Source organism: Anabrus simplex, chromosome X, assembly GCF_040414725.1.
Source record: "Anabrus simplex isolate iqAnaSimp1 chromosome X, ASM4041472v1, whole genome shotgun sequence".
Lineage (NCBI taxonomy): Eukaryota > Metazoa > Arthropoda > Insecta > Orthoptera > Tettigoniidae > Anabrus > Anabrus simplex.
In genome coordinates, this window is record NC_090279.1 from 117,111,788 (window position 1) to 117,129,116 (window position 17,329).

At 39.3% G+C, this 17,329-nt stretch overlaps 1 protein-coding gene across 1 annotated transcript in view; it reads right to left on the bottom strand.

The window, feature by feature from the left end:
- The window catches only part of LOC137503330 (serine/threonine-protein phosphatase 6 regulatory ankyrin repeat subunit B-like), a 160,787-nt gene that overhangs the window by 138,410 nt on the left and 5,048 nt on the right, over nucleotides 1-17,329 (bottom strand). The window contains exon 2 of the mRNA XM_068230885.1: nucleotides 11,592-11,728. Coding sequence (XP_068086986.1) covers nucleotides 11,592-11,600 — 9 coding nt within the window. The 5' untranslated portion in view covers nucleotides 11,601-11,728. The remainder of the gene's footprint in view (nucleotides 1-11,591; nucleotides 11,729-17,329) is intronic.

Here is a 17,329-nt window from a genome sequence, read left to right on the forward strand (position 1 = left end):
TAATATCGGGAACGGAATATCCAGAAAATCACTACCCTGTTCTATTGTGGGCTTTTACAACATTTTTGGATTTACGTTTATCAATTATTCAATCGTTTTCTAATTCTAATTAGTGGGAACATAAAAATTAACACGAAAACTACCACAGAAAACCATCTTCAAGGCTGCCGATAGTGGGGTTCGAACCCACTATCTCCCGGATGAAAGCTCACAGCTGCGCGCTCCTTACCACACGGCCAACTCTCCCAGAATTATTATTATTATTATTATTATTTATTCCAAGCATAATAAATTACTGTAAACCAGTTTCGTTTTTCCATAATATAATTTACCACTCTCCTTTTATTCCATTTGCATTGAGGGAAGCCATTTTAAACTTAAAGTCTTAAAACAAATCATAATAAACTGAAACCACAACCGGATGTCGTATTTCAAGTTTTAATCACGATTAAAAACAGAGTTTGCACAACAATCTCGCCAACGCTTTTAGGCCTAAAAACACGCTCATTTAAATAATCACGGCCATCTTCGAGTTGGCCGTGAAGCAATCGGCAAGTCCACATTTAATTCATCCGGTAGCCGCTAGTGTCGCGCACGTAGCGTATAGATAGATAGATATTTCCAGCCATAATGAATGAAAGAAGTAGTCGATATCCCTCTATCAAATTACTGAAACAATAAGTAGCCAGGAAATTTCAACTGTCCCGAGCTTGAGTCAAGTGTTTGACTCCTTCGAATCAGGCGTGTCGTTAATTGACGCTGTGTTGTTTATTGTTTTGTATTGATATCTTTTGGAAGGAACGAGGCATTTAGAAAGGGGTTTCCATCTCAATTCGGGTTTGCTTTATTTGCTTTTAACCCCAGTGTTGTTGGGGATTTTTCAATAACATAAAGTGCTTACATAAGGATCTCATACCGTCAGTTATCGCATTGCCGATCGTTTTTAAGGGGGCAGTTCCTCAGCTACGAAAACTCACAAAAGTGAACAATTGGCCAGGGGTTCGACGCTGAGCAACTTGTATAGCTTTGCATTTCGGTTTATATTTTTGTGCCATTTTGAACGCATTTCAAATGGGCGCAATAACCCACTTTTACCGGATTTGTTGTTTACTTCTGGTTCATTGTAGTTTTAGCTGTTCCCGTCCCCTTGCCTTCATCTTAATTTTTTTATCAGATAACGCCAGGTTCTAGCCAAATATTCAGTCAGCTGATAGGTGGAGAACCGAGCTCGATAGCTGCAGTCGCTTAAGTGCGGGCAGTATCCAGTATTCGGGAGATAGTAGTTTCGAACCCCACTGTCGGCAGCCCTGAAAATGGTTTTCCGTGGTTTCCCATTTTCACACCAGGCAAATGTTGGGGCTGTACCTTAATTAAGGCCACGGCCGCTTCCTTCCCACTCCTAGGCTTTTCCTGTCCCATCGCCACCGTAAGACCTATCTGTGTCGGTGCGACGAAAAACAACTAGCAAAAAAAAAAAAAAAAAAAAAAAAAGATAGGTGGAGAGTGATATTTTCCTTGCATCCGTTATGATAACGCCAAGAACTGTCTAAAGTACGATTTCAGGTGTTTCAAGTCAAGTATTAACAATTTCATCTCTCAGAAGTTCCGCGCGACTCTACTAGTTCCGTTGCTTGACTACGCGTGGTGCTGGTGTAGTCTTGCCATCTATTCCACTCTAGAAAGCAAGACAGGGCAAATGGAGACGTTAAGGGCGTAAGGCATTCAATCTCAAAATTGCATTCGATGGCAGACATAGTTCTGAAACCCTCCGAATGATGTCACTGCAATTGAAACTGCTGTTAATGCTTTCCGAAATATCTGTTTAGAGTTGGATTTGAAGATTACCAGATCTTACTGATACTGTACCGTTTCTCCCTCATGACTATATGCACCCATACACGTGCTACCCTCTGCCATCTGTTAGCAACTTGGGGAAAGTCAGCATCTCCAAGTTTACAGTGAACGGGGCCCACGGATTACCCCCTAGCGAGAACCCAACGTAACGAAGGGGGCCAATGCCATTGGCGTGATTTACCTCCAGTGTTTCAGTTGTGGCTGTCTGGTGAGTTCATTCATTGTGTGTTATGCTGATCAGTGAGTTCATTCTTTGTGTGCTGTTCCTGTGTTATTCCTCGTTTTCGGTGTTTTATTATATTTTGTGTTCGTTTGATGAAAATATTCAAATAGTTAATGCTGGGAGACCTTTCCCTTCCCTCGCAAATTTAAAAACAGAAAACAAGAACTGTGTTCGCACCTTCAATCCAGAAACTTACAGTAAAACTGTTTGGCTCTGCGGCTCTGAGTCACTAAACAAATTATTCTGTTGGCCTTGCTTATTGTTTGTTGCTGAAAATTCCCTTTGGAACAGCAAGACACGTGGATATGCAGATCTAAACAATCTGCACACTGAACTGAGAGGCACAAGAAATCAGATTGTCATATCCACACATGGATATCCTTAGGTACCTTTGGTAAAACTAGGAGAGATTAGCAGTTGGATAAGTAGAAACAGGAAAATGTTCTAAGACACAACGAAGCCGTTAAGAAAAATAGGGAAATTCTGAAACGGCTGACTGCGGTGACATGCTTTTTGGGAAAGCAAGAGTTACCATTTTGCGGGCACAAGGAGGCTAGGGAATCCAACAACAGAGGGAATTACAGAGAATTAATTAAATTGTTAGCCGAATTTGATGAAAAATTAGACAGTCACTTCACAACAGCGAGTGTATTTACGGGACATTCTCCTCTCATACAGAACGATTTAATTCAAAGTATCTGCACCGTAATGACCGCTGAAATAAAGGTTCAGGTTGCGGAAGCTAAATTCGTAGGAATTATGATCGATGAGACTTCTAATGTTTCGAACTTTTCAGAGTTGTCTATTGTCCTCAGATACGTTCATAATGGTTGTTGAAATATATGAGTTTTGATAGGATATCTAATGCGTTGGTGAGACTTACGATTGAGTGTTTGGATACTTTTGACTGTCGCGAAAAATTAGTTGCGCAGACTTTTGATGGGGTGGCGGTGCTTGCAAATCAGCTGAATGCTGTATAAGCTAAATTGAAATAAGTGGTTCCTGAGGCTGAATTCACCCACTGCTGCGAACGTAAGATTAATTTAGTTCTCTCTCAAGCCGTGCCATGCACAAAAGAATGTCGTATAGGCTATTCTGCGCAACGATGAGTACCTTTGCGACATTTTTTTTTGCAGTTCTTCTAAGAAACCCAACCTGCTGGACAATATCGTCAAGAAAAAGTTTCCTAAACTAGTTCCAACAAGGTGGAACTATTCTAGTCGTTTAGTACAGATCATCGCAGAATATCGTGCTCCTCTCCAAGAGTTTTACGAAAGTATTTTGGAGGAACCTGGGAAATGGGATAACAATACAGTTAATGAGGCAAGCGGGTTTCTTGCGAAAATGGAATTTCAGTTCAATTTTCTTCTGAATGATTTTAATGAAATATTTTCATTGACTGATGTTACATATAACATCCTTCAATCTAAGACCCTAGCCGTTTCATTTTGCACCAGAGAAGTGAATTCTTCAGAAACTAAAGCATCTATAATGCGAAACAGTGGATTCGCTAACGTCTCGGACAGAACAGAAGAGAAATTTGATTCACCAAGGAAGAGAAGAAAGGAAGAAACCTTATTTTCGGTCAAATATGAGTATCGCAGGGTTTACCTGGAAATACATGATATTATTCTAGCGCAGTACAAATATCGCTTCTGTCCATTAGGACATTTTTCCTTCACCAAAATGCTTGATTGTGAGAATTTTTCATTTTTCTGGCGTTTTTCCTGAAGAGCATTTCAGTAAACTGATTGAAGTCTATGGAAATTATTTTGATATAGTACGACTTAAATCCGAATTGAGGGCAATATTCACTTCTGAACACTTCAAGGATAAGACTGTGGCTCAAATCCAGTCTCCACAGTGGTCTTCCCGCGCTTTATAAATTGTGCACATTGATTAAAACTATTCCCACTACATCGTGTAGAGCACTCTATCTCGGCCCTAAAACGAATAAATATTTCTTCCGCAATTCTCAAAGTCAAAGTCGTCTCTCTGCATTAACAATGTTGTCTATAGAAAATGATCTTCTTGTTGACCTGAAAGCAAGGGCTTCTACAGTGATGTCACCAAGGAATTTTGGTAAATGAATCGCAGGGTCGAGTTCACCTACGCGTAATTACGGTGAGTAGAATTGGATACATTGTGCTAATCAATCAATCAATCAATCAATCAATCAATCAATCAATCAATCAATCAATCAATCAATCAATCAATCAATCAATCAATCAATCAATCAATCAATCAATCAATCAATCAATCAATCCTGATCTGTATTTAGGGCAGTCGCCCAGGAGCAGATTCCCTATCTGTTGCTTTCCTAGCCTTTTCCTAAATGATTTCAAAGAAATTGGAAATTTATTGAACGTCTCCTCTGGTAAGTTATTCCAATCCCTAACTCCCCTTCCTATCAATGAATATTTGCCCCAGTTTTTCCTCCTCAATTCCAACTTTATCTTCATATTGTGATCTTACCTACTTTTATAAACACCATTCAAAATTATTCGTCTACTAATGTCATTCCACGCCATCTCTCCGCTGACAGCTCGGAACATACCACTTAGTCGAGCAGCTCTTCTTCTTTCTCCCAATTCTTCCCAACCCAAACTTTGCAACATTTTTGTAACGCTACTCTTTTGTCGAAAATCACCCAGAACAAATCGAGCTGCTTTTCTTTGGATTTTTTCCAGTTCTTGAATCAGGTAATCCTGGTGAGGTCCCATACACTGGAACAATACTCTAGTTGGGGTCTTACTAGAGACTCATTTGCCCTCTCCTTTACATCCTTACTACAACCCCTAAACACCCTCACAACCATGTGCAGAGATCGGTACCCTTTATTTGCAATCCCATTTATGTGATTACCCCAGTGAAGATCTTTCCTTATATTAACACCTAGATACTTACAATGATCCCCAAAAGGAACTTTCACCCCATCAACGCAGTAATTTTAAACTGAGAGGACTTTTCCTATTTGTGAAACTCACAACCTGACTTTTAACCCCATTTATCAACATACCATTACCTGCTGTCCACCTCACAACATCATCGAGGTCACGTTGCAGTTGCCCACAATCTTGTAACTTATTAATCACTCTATAGAGAATAACATCATCCGCAAAAAGTACTACCTCAGATTCCACTCCTTTACTCATATCATTTATATACATAAAACATAAAGGTCCGGTAATACTGCCTTGAGGAATTCCCATCTTAATTTTTACAGGGTCAGATAAAGCTTCACCTACTCTAATTCCCTGAGATCTATTTTCTAGAAATATAGCAACCCATTCAGTCACTCTTTTGTCAAGTCCAGTTGCACTCATTTATTGCCAGTAGTCTCCCATGATCCACCCTATCAAATGCTTTGGACAGGTCAATCGCGATACAGTCCATTTGACCTCCAGAATCCAAGATATCTGCTATACCTTGCTGAAATCCTACAAGCTGAGCATCAGTCGAATAACCTTTCCTAAAACCGAATTGCCTTCTATCGAACCATTTATTAATTTCACAAACATGTCTAATATAATCAGAAAGAATGCCTTCTCAAAGCTTACATACAATGCATGTCAAACTTACTGGCCTGTAATTTTCAGCTTTATGTCTATCACCCTTTCCTTTATACACAGGGGCTACGATAGCAACTCTCCATTCATCTGGTATAGCTCCTCCGACCAAACAATAATCAAATAAGTACTTCAGATATGGTACTCTATCCCAACCCATTGTCTTTAGTATATCCCCAGAAATCTGATCAATTCCAGCCGCTTTTCTAGTTTTCAACTTTTGTATCTTATTATAAATGTCATTGTTATCATATGTACATTTTATTACTTCTTTGGCCTTAGTCTCGTCCTCTACCTCGACATTATCCTTGTAACCAACAATCTTTACATACTGCTGATTGAATACTTCTGCCTTCTGAAGATCCTCACATACACACTCCCCTCGTTCATTAATTATTCCCGGAATGTCCTTCTTGGAACCTGTTTCTGCCTTAAAATACCTATACATACCCTTCCATTTTTCACTTAAATTTGTATGACTGCCAATTATGCTTGCCATCATGTTATCCTTAGCTGCCTTCTTTGTTAGATTCAATTTTCTAGTAAGTTCCTTCAATTTCTCCTTACTTCCACAGCCATTTCTAACTCTATTTCTTTCCAGTCTACACCTCCTTCTTAGTGTCTTTATTTCTCTATTATAATAAGGTTGGTCTTTACCATTCCTTACCACCCTTAAAGGCACAAACCTGTTTTCGCATTCCTCAACAATTTCTTCAAACCCATCCCAGAGTCTGTTTACATTTTTATTTACCGTTTTCCACCGATCATAGTTACTTTTTAGAAACTGCCTCATGCCTGCTTTATCAGCCATATGGTACTGTCTAATAGTCCTACTTTTAAGACCTTCCTTTCTATCACATTTAATTTAACTACCACAAAAACAGCTTCATGATCACTAATACCATCTATTACTTCAGTTTCCCTATAGAGCTCATCTGCTTTTATCAGCACGACATCCAGAATATTTTTCCCTCTGGTTGGTTCCACCACTTTCTGAATCAGCTGTCCTTCCCATATTAACTTATTTGCCATTTGTTGGTCATGCTTCCTGTCGTTCGCATTTCCTTCCCAATTGACATCTGGCAAATTCAGATCTCCCGCTACAATCACATTTCTTTCCATGTCGTTTCCCACATAGCTGACTATCCTATCAAATAATTCCGAATCCGCATCAGTGCTACACTCTCCCGATCTGTACACTCCATATATATCAAGTTGCCTATTATCTTTAGAAATGAGCCTTACACCTAGAATTTCGTGTGTCTCATCTTAAACTTTTTCGTAGCTTTCAAATTCTTCTTTCACCAGAATGAACACTCCCCCTCCCAGCATTCCTATCCTATCTCTACGATACACACTCCAGTGCCGTGAGAAAATTTCTGCATCCATTATATCATTTCTCAGCCATGATTCAACTCCTATTACAATGTCTGGTAAATATATATCTATTAAATTACCGTACTTAATTCTATACCCTTCTTTACAATACTTCTACAGTTCAACACTAACAATTTTATGTCATCCCTACATGATTTCCAGTTCCCTGTTCCCTTATCACCGCTCCCTAGCCATCCCGTTTCCCTAAAGTACCTCCCTATTACCCTTCCAAACAAATTTCCTAACTTATACGTACCACTGCGGTTTAAATGAAGGCCATCCGAGCGCAGATCCCTTTCTCCTACCCACCCATTAGGATCTAGAAATTTCACTCCCAGTTTCCCACATACCCACTCCATAGTCTCATTTAAATCCCCAATCACCCTCCAGTCAGTATCCCTCCTACACAGTATTCCACTAATAACAATCTCCGCTTTCTTAAACTTCACCCGTGCTGCATTTACCAGATCCCACACATCTCCAACTATGTTGGTACTTATATCAGCTTGCCTTACGTTGTTGGTACCAACATGAAACACTATCACCTTCTCCTTCCCCTCCTCCCTCTCTTCTACTTTCCTCAACATCTGCCTCAACGTAATTCCTGGATAACATTCTACCCTGGTTCCCTTTCCTCCACACACTTTCCCCACGTGTCTAACGATGGAATCCCCCATGACCAGAGTCTCAACCCTACCCACCTCATTTGATGCCCTCCCCTCCTGGTCAGCGCTATCTTTCCTGATAGCTGCAGAAGCTACTTCCCCCTCCCTTTTCTCCTTCCCATGACCCTGTTCCACCTGTCTTTTCCTATCTTATACTGTACATTTCCCTTTCCTACCTTTTCCCTTCCTCCTACTTCCACACATCTCAGCAACAGTTCCCTGTCCCTCATCTTCCCTGTGTTGTTCTACCTGGAGCGACTCGTACCGATTTCGCACAGACACCTGTCCTGAATTCTGATCCTGAATAGAGCCCTTAGCCTGCAATCTCCTTCCCCTTAGAACATTAGACCACCTGTCTTCTACAACTCCCCCCTTTCCTTCCCCTCCCTCTTGTACACCTACTGTAACCTGTACATTGTTTGAGGGAGTCCTATCTTCTGTGAGAATCCTAATTATCTCCCTCAAACTTTCCAACTCCTCCCTCATACCCCTCAATGCCTCGCCACACCCACAGTTCGTACACTCGCGCTTCTTAGCCATTCTTTATGGAAAAAATGAAACTAAAAATGAAATAATGTAATTGCAAAAAATAAATGAACGGAGGGATATATTGTCTGGGATAGTACACAACAATAAGGTAATTAATATATGACTACACTAAATACTGCTTAGTCGTGCTCTATTTTTTATCCTACAACCCCTAGCAGGATAAAAACTGCTGTTAATTACTGAATATCGAAAGTAATACACAAGAACTACACAATTCCAAACTGCAATTAAGCCTATCCTAATTACAACAACAGTATTTTAGTAAGAGTTTCTACGGATACCTCTACTACACCAGTACTACACAAATATTTTACAATAATAAAATAAGCACACTAAATTCTAATAGGATATTAATCGTATACTACTGTACAGTACACTACAGTAATTTTAAACTACTTTCAGACTTATCCTAATTACGATACCGGTACCGTATGTCACTACTAAGCACAGCAGAAATGAAATTTGCAAGAACTACTGTACTCAAAGATTACCAACGAAGCTAAATGCTTAGACAAACTATTATTAGTATTATGGTCTAATAGATACACAGGAAAGATAACACACGAATATAGCAGGCAAGATACGGTACTATCTAAATGTACTGTTTCTGTACTACAATGTATCTACACTACACTGCGTTTGGTTAAATGCTTAAGTATCGAAAGGATTGCCGTACACGAAGAAAAACACGAATATAACTGGCAAGATACTATCTAATATATTATACCTTATCTAACTACAATTCTACTGAAATGTGGTTATGTGATTATTACAGCTGGTGGATTACTATTATTTTCCCTACTCTATGGGACGGAGAATAAAAGTGTCCTTAATTTGGCCTACTGAAAAATACGAGGTTCTCTACAATAATTTCTCAAATATTTCTATCAAAACTACTACTACTACTCCAGGGACTTGAACTGCTATTACTGGGGTATATGAACTTTATTATTATTAGCTAACCGCTCCTAAATACTGAAAGATCGAGGGAGCGAAATATAAATTACGGATACTTTAACTACCTACTCAGAAGTACAATGCAATATTTGAATATGAGGAGCGACAATAATCAATAACAATACGGCTGTTAACTATTACCGTGTAATCTCTTTAACTACTTTTTAAATAGAAGTTTACAGGCGTATCGTGTTTTTTAATGTAGTAAATTATTACCTTCACGATAGTTTGGACGGATATCTATACGAAATACCAGAGAAATTTCGGCGGAAGTGACGGTACTATTCCTTATGATAATCTGCCTTATACCAACGAACCTACAGATATTCACAAATATTATTACCTAAAGTATTTCCTAAACCTAAATTAGAAACAAGGTACACCTAGCTAGCCTATTTAACCTAGAAAACGTAATTTACTGAAGACCAACTGAATTACTTGTAATAAAATTTAAATAAATATCACTACTCCCAATTTCTACCAACAAGCACTAAACACCACTATATAAACAGCACTAAATGAATCACAAATACAAAAAATTAAGCTATTTCAATAGGTTTTAACAACTTTATCACTATAATAATGCAAGAGCTCTCTCAACAGCCAACCGTTCTCAAGCGCATCCAACAATGCATGGTTACTATTTGCATGCCGCGGCGGAGATTCAGGGATACGCCACTGGATATGATTTTTGTTTCAATAGGGAATAGACTATAAGCTCATTCCATGCTAAGAAAACTGTATTGCTCTTACTGACCTACAAGGAGTGATCAGAATGTAGTTTTCTACGTTTTGGTCGCCCTACTGAATCACTGCAAATTTGTGCTACAAAAGAAGGGAAACATTCCGGTAAATCTTACAATCCTTGTTTCAAACGATCGTGGTTTAAGGAATTTCCATGGCTGTGCTCCTCTCCAGGTCCACAGAAGTTGTTTTGTTGGCCCTGCTTGCTTTTTAGCAATAGAAATAACGTTTGGAATAAAGAAGGATTTTCAGCTCTTTTGAACATAACACGTTCTTTACAATAAGAACTCAGACTCTGCAGAACATATAAAATGCCAGCTAGATTTGAAGATTTTGGAAAGAAACCAAAATACGATCTCTGATGCCCTGAAGGAAAATGCTAGACTGTAAATGAAAACACGACAAAATGTCCAGCTCTTCCCGAGGGTCCCGCGCTTCCATAATTGTTAGTCTGCCTGTCAGATCTTATCTCTACTTAACGGGCGAGTTGGCCGTGCGGTCAGGGGCGCGAGGCTGTGAGCTTGCATCCGGTAGATACTGGGTTCGAATCCCATTGTCGGCAGCCCTGAAGATGGTTTTTCGTGGTTTCTCATTTTCATATCAGGCAAATGCTGGGGCTGTACCTTTATTGAGGCCATGGCCGCTTCCTTCCTATTTCTAGGCTTCTCCTATCCCATCGTCGCCATAAGACTTATCTGTGTCCGTGCGACGTAAAACAAACAGCAAAAAAATCTAACTTTATGATATTTTACTTCGCAAGTATAAAAACTCCTACTGTTAAATGGAAATATTTCAAATGTTTCAGTATGTTAGCAAACACTTGTAGGTACTGAATTGTGCGTTCGTGATAACTAGGGCTACTTTCTTCAGAGTCCCTTTGGTTACCCCGCTAAGTCTTTAACTCGCTACCATATTTTAAGTTTTATATTAACAATAATAGTTTATGGTGTGGTCACGTCCTTCAACAGCTGAGTGACATAGTAAGCGGTCCTGAGACTCGGGGCTACAGAATATGAGCGAGCATGTCTGAGTGGTAGCGCTCCTAGTGGAAAGGTACCGGTACTGCAGGGAGCTCGCGAGAGAGAATTCCCAGAGTAAACTACCTTTACATCTGTTTGCTGCACAGGAGAGAAAGTTGGATGGACTTGGGATATCTTATTCTTGAGTTAGATGTGAGATACATGAAAGTAGTGAGAATTATCGCTGGTATAGACTCGTGGGAACAATGGAAGGAGATACTCGCAATAAGGGGAGATAAAGGCTAAGTAAGTTATGAACTCCTTGGAAGAAACTGTACATGTAAACCAGCGTAGGAGTTCTAGGTTGTTTGATTTTCCTCACTCAAGTTCAAGCTTAACTCATATCTCGAATTTTCTGTGTAAATAACAACAGTATTTAGTGATGCAATTATACCGCCAGTTGTCTCACGGCGATGGATAATGGTTTCATATTTTTTGTGTCAGAGGTTGCCAATACGAATCTCGAAGATACTATCGATTGAGCACAAGGTAGCCGAAGTATCACTAACAGTTTCGCGTACTGTATGTTAATAATAAGCAGCATTTCATCACGTAAGAACTGTCAGAGTCTTTGAGAGTAATTTGTGCCGCGTTCAGACCTCAACCGCTCTGTCCATATTCCAAATACACTTACCGTCTTCATCTTCCCGAAATGCACAGAGATGGAATGACGTCACTAGCTGCAGGAAATGATGGCCGATACACAGCTTGGTCACGTGTCTCTCGCAATAACTGTTGAATTCAAAAGTACGTCCAGCAGAGTTTAAAACCCTGTAATGAATGAACGTGTGGATCAGTCTCACAACTCCAGCTCATAAGAACTAACAAATACAGTTTGGGACAAAACAAACAACACTGACATTACAAACAAGATTCGTCATTGTATTAGAACATGAAAGGTGTCCACGAGCTGACAGATCTGCTTAGCGCCACAGCTTGAGGAAGGGTAGCAGCCAAGGTCATGACTCCCCTGCTTGCCGCGCGCATTCCTGAGTCCAGCAGTCATTTTATTTTCTGTTAGTATGTTAGTAGTTAAATTTATATATTAAAACAATTTATGAAAATTAAGTCAGTCAGTCCGGCCTTTCTATCCGGGCGATGTCCTTCATTTTTTTAAACTGACAGTTATTCATGCCTTCCTCCAATTATTTGGTTTTTCAATTTTTTGTCTCCTCGAAGCAATCATATCTATGTGGTATACGGAGTTCGTTTTGGCCTAAGAACACTCACTGGATCAAGCGCTTTCTTTTGAGGTGATAACTATTTAAATTGGTAGATTCTGAGAAAAGTTATGAGTACATTTGTCTCCATGACGAAGATCTTTGAAGGACTTTTCAACAGTTCGGCTCGTAGTGTTGTTCCACGGAACGTTTAACTCAATTTCTTTGTGTGATGTACTTTCAAGTGTTTTGTTGACATAATATTACATTCTATTATCACAGCAGATCATGTGCTTTATTTCATTAACTCAAAACTTCGCAAATACATCCGTGAGTAGGGTAACGAACAACACGATACTTAGTACATTGCGAGCGCAGCCAGCGGGAAACTGCTAGTACTGAATGATTTTAATTGTATATTCACGTCGTACTTCTATTCAATTGTAACACGTGTGTAATATTGTTCCTTTGGTAAAACTGTTATTGTATAGTATTGAAGTAAAATCTCAAAAACTATTATTGCCGCACTTAAATTGGTAAACTGTCGAAATTCGCTCAGAGAGAATAAAAAACTTACCATTTTGTAGCTTTTTCCAAGTTTTGGTGCATATACACCCTGCCCGCTGTATCCCACAGACGCGCGTACTTTTTGTTGTCAATCAATCAATCAATCAATCAATCAATCAATCAATCAATCAATCAATCAATCAATCAATCAATCAATCAATCAATCAATCAATCAATCAATCAATCAATCAATCAATCAATCAATCAATCAATCAATCAATCAATCAATCCTGATCTGCATTTAGGGCAGTCGCCCAGGTGGCAGATTCGCCATCTGTTGTTTTCCTAGCCTTTTCTTAAAATGTTTGCAAAGAAACTGGAAATTTATTGAACATCTCCTTTGGTAAGTTATTCCAGTTCCTAACTCCCCTTTCTATAAACGAATGTTTGCCCCAATTTGTCCTCTTGAATTCCAACTTTACCTTAATATTGTGATCTTTCCTAGTTTTAAAGACACCACCCAAACTTATTCGTCTACTGATGTCATTCCACGCCATCTCTCCACTGACAGCCCGGAACATAATATTTAGTCGAGCAGCTCGTCTCCTTTCTCCCGTCTTCCCAGCCCAAACTTTGCAACATTTTTGTAACGCTACTCTTTTGTCGGAAATCACCCAGAACAAATCGAGCTGTTTTTCTTTTCATTTTTTTTCCATTTCTTGAATGAAGTAATCCTGGTGAGGGTCCCATACACTGGAACCATATTCTAGATAGGGTCTTATCGGAGACTTATATGACCTCTCCTTTATATCCTTACTACAACCCCTAAATACCCTCATAACCATGTGCAAATATCTCTACCTTTTATTTACAATCATATTTATGCGATTACCCCAATGAAGATCTTTCCTTATATTAACACCTAGGTACGTACAATGATCCCCAAAAGGAACTTTCAGCCCATCAACGCAGTAATTAAAACTAAGAGGAATTTTCCTATTTGTGAAACTCTCAACCTGACTTTTAACCCCGTTTATCATCATACCATCGCCTGCTGTCCATCTCAGAACATTATCGAGATCATTTTGCAGTTGCTCACAATCTTGTAACTTATTTATTACTCTGTACAGAATAGCATTGTCTGCAAAAAGCCTCACCCCTGATTCCACTTCTTTACTCATATTATTTATAAAAGTCCAATAATACTGCCTTGAAGAAGAAGATGTCCGTCTTAATTATTACAGGGACAGATAAAGCTTCACCTACTCTAATTCTAGGAGTTCTACTTTTTAGAAACTTAGCCACCCATTCAGCCACTCTTTTGTCAAGTCTAATTGCACTCATTTTTGCCAGTAGTCTCCCATGATCCACCCTATCGAATGCTCTAGATCACGGGTGGCCCAGATTGGCTGCGCAGTAGATGTTAGTTTTCCCTCGTCCTGCTCGTGACGTCATCACAGGAGCACTGTGACTGTGTAGCATACAACCGCACGTGTATCTCATTTCGTTGTTTGTATATGTCTGTCTTATAAAGAAAGGATTTCCACGTAACAACTATACGTAATTTCTTTCCGCAAATTGCTGTTGGTTTATATAGCGGCCTACTGTATTTTGCGTAGTGTGTGTGTCGTAGTTCGTTTCTATCATATCTCTGTTAAGTTGCTGTGTTTCGTGCAGTGAGGTGCACTTATTTTCTTTTCGTTAGTTGCGTGAACAGTGTAATAGTAGCTGGAGTGAAATTTGTGTGTTCATAGTACAGTATCATTGCGATAGAAAACTGTGCCGTTAATGATTCACCGACCGAATCGATAACTGCAGTCGCTTAAGTGCGGCCAGTATCCAGTATTCGGGAGATAGTGGGTTCGAACCCCACTGTCGGCAGCCCTAAAGATGGTTTTCCGTGGTTTCCCATTTTCATAGCAAGCAAATGCTGCGGCTGTAGCTTAATTAAGGCTATGGCCGCTTCCTTCCAACTCTTAGGCCTTTCCTACCCCATCGTCGCCATAAGACCTCTCTGTGTCGGTGCGACGTAAAGCAACTAGCAAAAAGAAAAAACCAAGATACTACTGGTACGTAACAAACTGGTTCATCATAGCATTCGAGCTATTCAATCCCTACTCTGAGGCACTGATTGGAATGAGCAGTGTGCATATTTAAGGGAATAATGGCAGAGGGGTGTTCACGACTGTCTGCTTCCTGGTCATTCCAGGGCTGGAACTATGGTCTGTTAGTTCGGCACCGTGGTAATGTTCGTATAAAGTGAGATAATGTGCGGTTTTTCATTTGATCGAGTATTGTATATGATAAAATTGCTTTTAATCGCTATATTCCAACTGACGTTTCTGTAATGGCCTAAGTTGACTTCAGTTAGGAAAACCACAAAAACGGTCCTGTGAATCCCGTAGAGAAGCAGGGGTACATCAGCTAGTGTCTAATATAATCAGAAAGAATGCTTTCCCAAAGCTTACATGCAATGCATGTCAAACTGACTGGAATGAAATTTTCAATTTTATGTCTATCACCCTTTCCTTTATATACAGGGGCTACTATAGCAACTCTCCATTCATTTGGTATAGCTCCTTCATGAACACAATAATCAAATAAGTACTTCAGATATGGTACTATATCCCAACTCATTGTCTTTAATATATCCCCCGAAACTTGATCAATTCCAGCTGCTTTTCTAGTTTTCAATTTTTGTATCTTACTGTAAATGTCATTGTTGTCATAGGTAAATTTTAATCCTTCTTTAGCATTAGTCCACTATCTGGAAATTATCCTTGTAACCAACGATTTTTACATACTGCTGACTGAAAACTTCTGCCTTTTGAAGATACTCGCATACACACTCCCCTTGTTCATTAATAATTCCTGGAATATCCTTCTTGGAACCTGTTTCTGCCTTCCACTTTTCACGAAAAATTGTATGAGCGCCAATCATAGTTGCTATCATGTTATCTTTAGCTGACTTCTTTGCTAGATTCATTTTCCTAGTAAGTTCCTTAAATTTCTCCTTACTTCCACAATTATTTCCAACTTGCACCAGCTTCTTAGTCTCTTTACTTCTGTGTTACAATATAGTGGATCTTTACCATTCCTTACCACCTTTGAAGGTATAAACCTATTCTCACAATCCTCAACAATTGCTTTAAACCCATCCCGGAGTCTGTTTACATTTTTATTTACCGTTTTCCACCGATCATAGATACTTTTTAAAAACTGCCTCATGCCTGTTTTATCAGCCATATGGTACTGCATAATAGTCCTGATTTTAATACATTTCTTTCTTTCACATTTATTTTTAACTAGCACGAAAACAGCTTTGTGATAGCTAATACCATCTATTAATTCGGTTTCTGTATAGAGCTCATCTGGTTTTACCAGCACCACATCCAGAATATTCTTCCCGCTGGTTTGTTCCATCACTTTCTGAATCAGATGTCCTCCCATATTAATTTATTTGCCATTTGTTGGTCATGCTTCCTGTCATTCGCATTGCCTTCCCAATTGACATTTGGTAAACTGAGATCACCCGGTACAATCACGTTCCTTTAGATATTGTCTCTCCCCCCCCCCCACTTCTAATCCCCAATCACCGCTGCTGACGGGAACACACTTCTCTGTACCTTGGTACAGCACGTGTCCACTCACAACGGTCCTTTGGATATTGTTCAGTTTCCGGATGCCTACGCAAGGGACATGCTGAAATAATTTGTTTTTCATATCTACAAGATAACCTGTAGCAACCGCTGTTCACAAACTTGTTTCACAATCCACAGGACGCTCATTTTGACGGACAATGACAAAGGTACGATATGGAAAAGGAGAATATTTGAGTGCTACATGGGAACATTTGTCTTGGTTGTGGCAGTGAATTTGCAAACTTCATGCACTGCTGTATTTGTTCATAAAGAACATCTCATAACCAGCCACATTTATAAATATTTATAAACCCATTTCTTAATTTGAAATACACTTTTGATCTTTAGGTAATACATATGTAACAGTTACATTAAATTGAGGTGAAATATGTTCCACTGGTTTTCTCCAATTTATAAATAAAATTATACTACATTATTATGTCCGGTTCCATGGCTAAATGTTCAGCGCGCTGGCCTCCGAACCAGGGAGTCCCGGGTTCGATGCTGGCCGGGTCGGGGATTTTAAGCTTCATTGAGGGCTGGGTGTGTATGTACCCCCTTCATCAGTAGAATTCATCATAGGTAGGGCTCCATCGTCATAGACTCGCAGGTCGCCCATAGGGCGTCAACTCGTGAGATCTGCACCAGGAGTCTTCGGATGCCAGACGCCATTATTATGTTATTTAGAAAAAAATGATAACACAGTCCTGTTTCTTAAAACAGTATAGACTCAAAGATAATAAATAATAATAATAATAATAATAATAATAATAATAATAATAATAATAATAATAATAATAATAATAATAATAACAAACAAATGCGATGGTGAAAGGGCCAACTTAGACGGTCTGTGAGCATGTGAGTCCTTAAAGCAGCGCTACTTCAGTATAACAAACTGTACGTTATAACAAGAGGTCAAGGGGTTCAGCGTCTTCCTGTGTAGCAGGGCCACTGAAGCTCGTTCTACTCTGAATGCATATCGTTTATACAAGATCTGCCGCCTGGAAGCCACACAATTTAGCATCCAACTTGCCGAGATTCGATACAGGCAACATTTATTT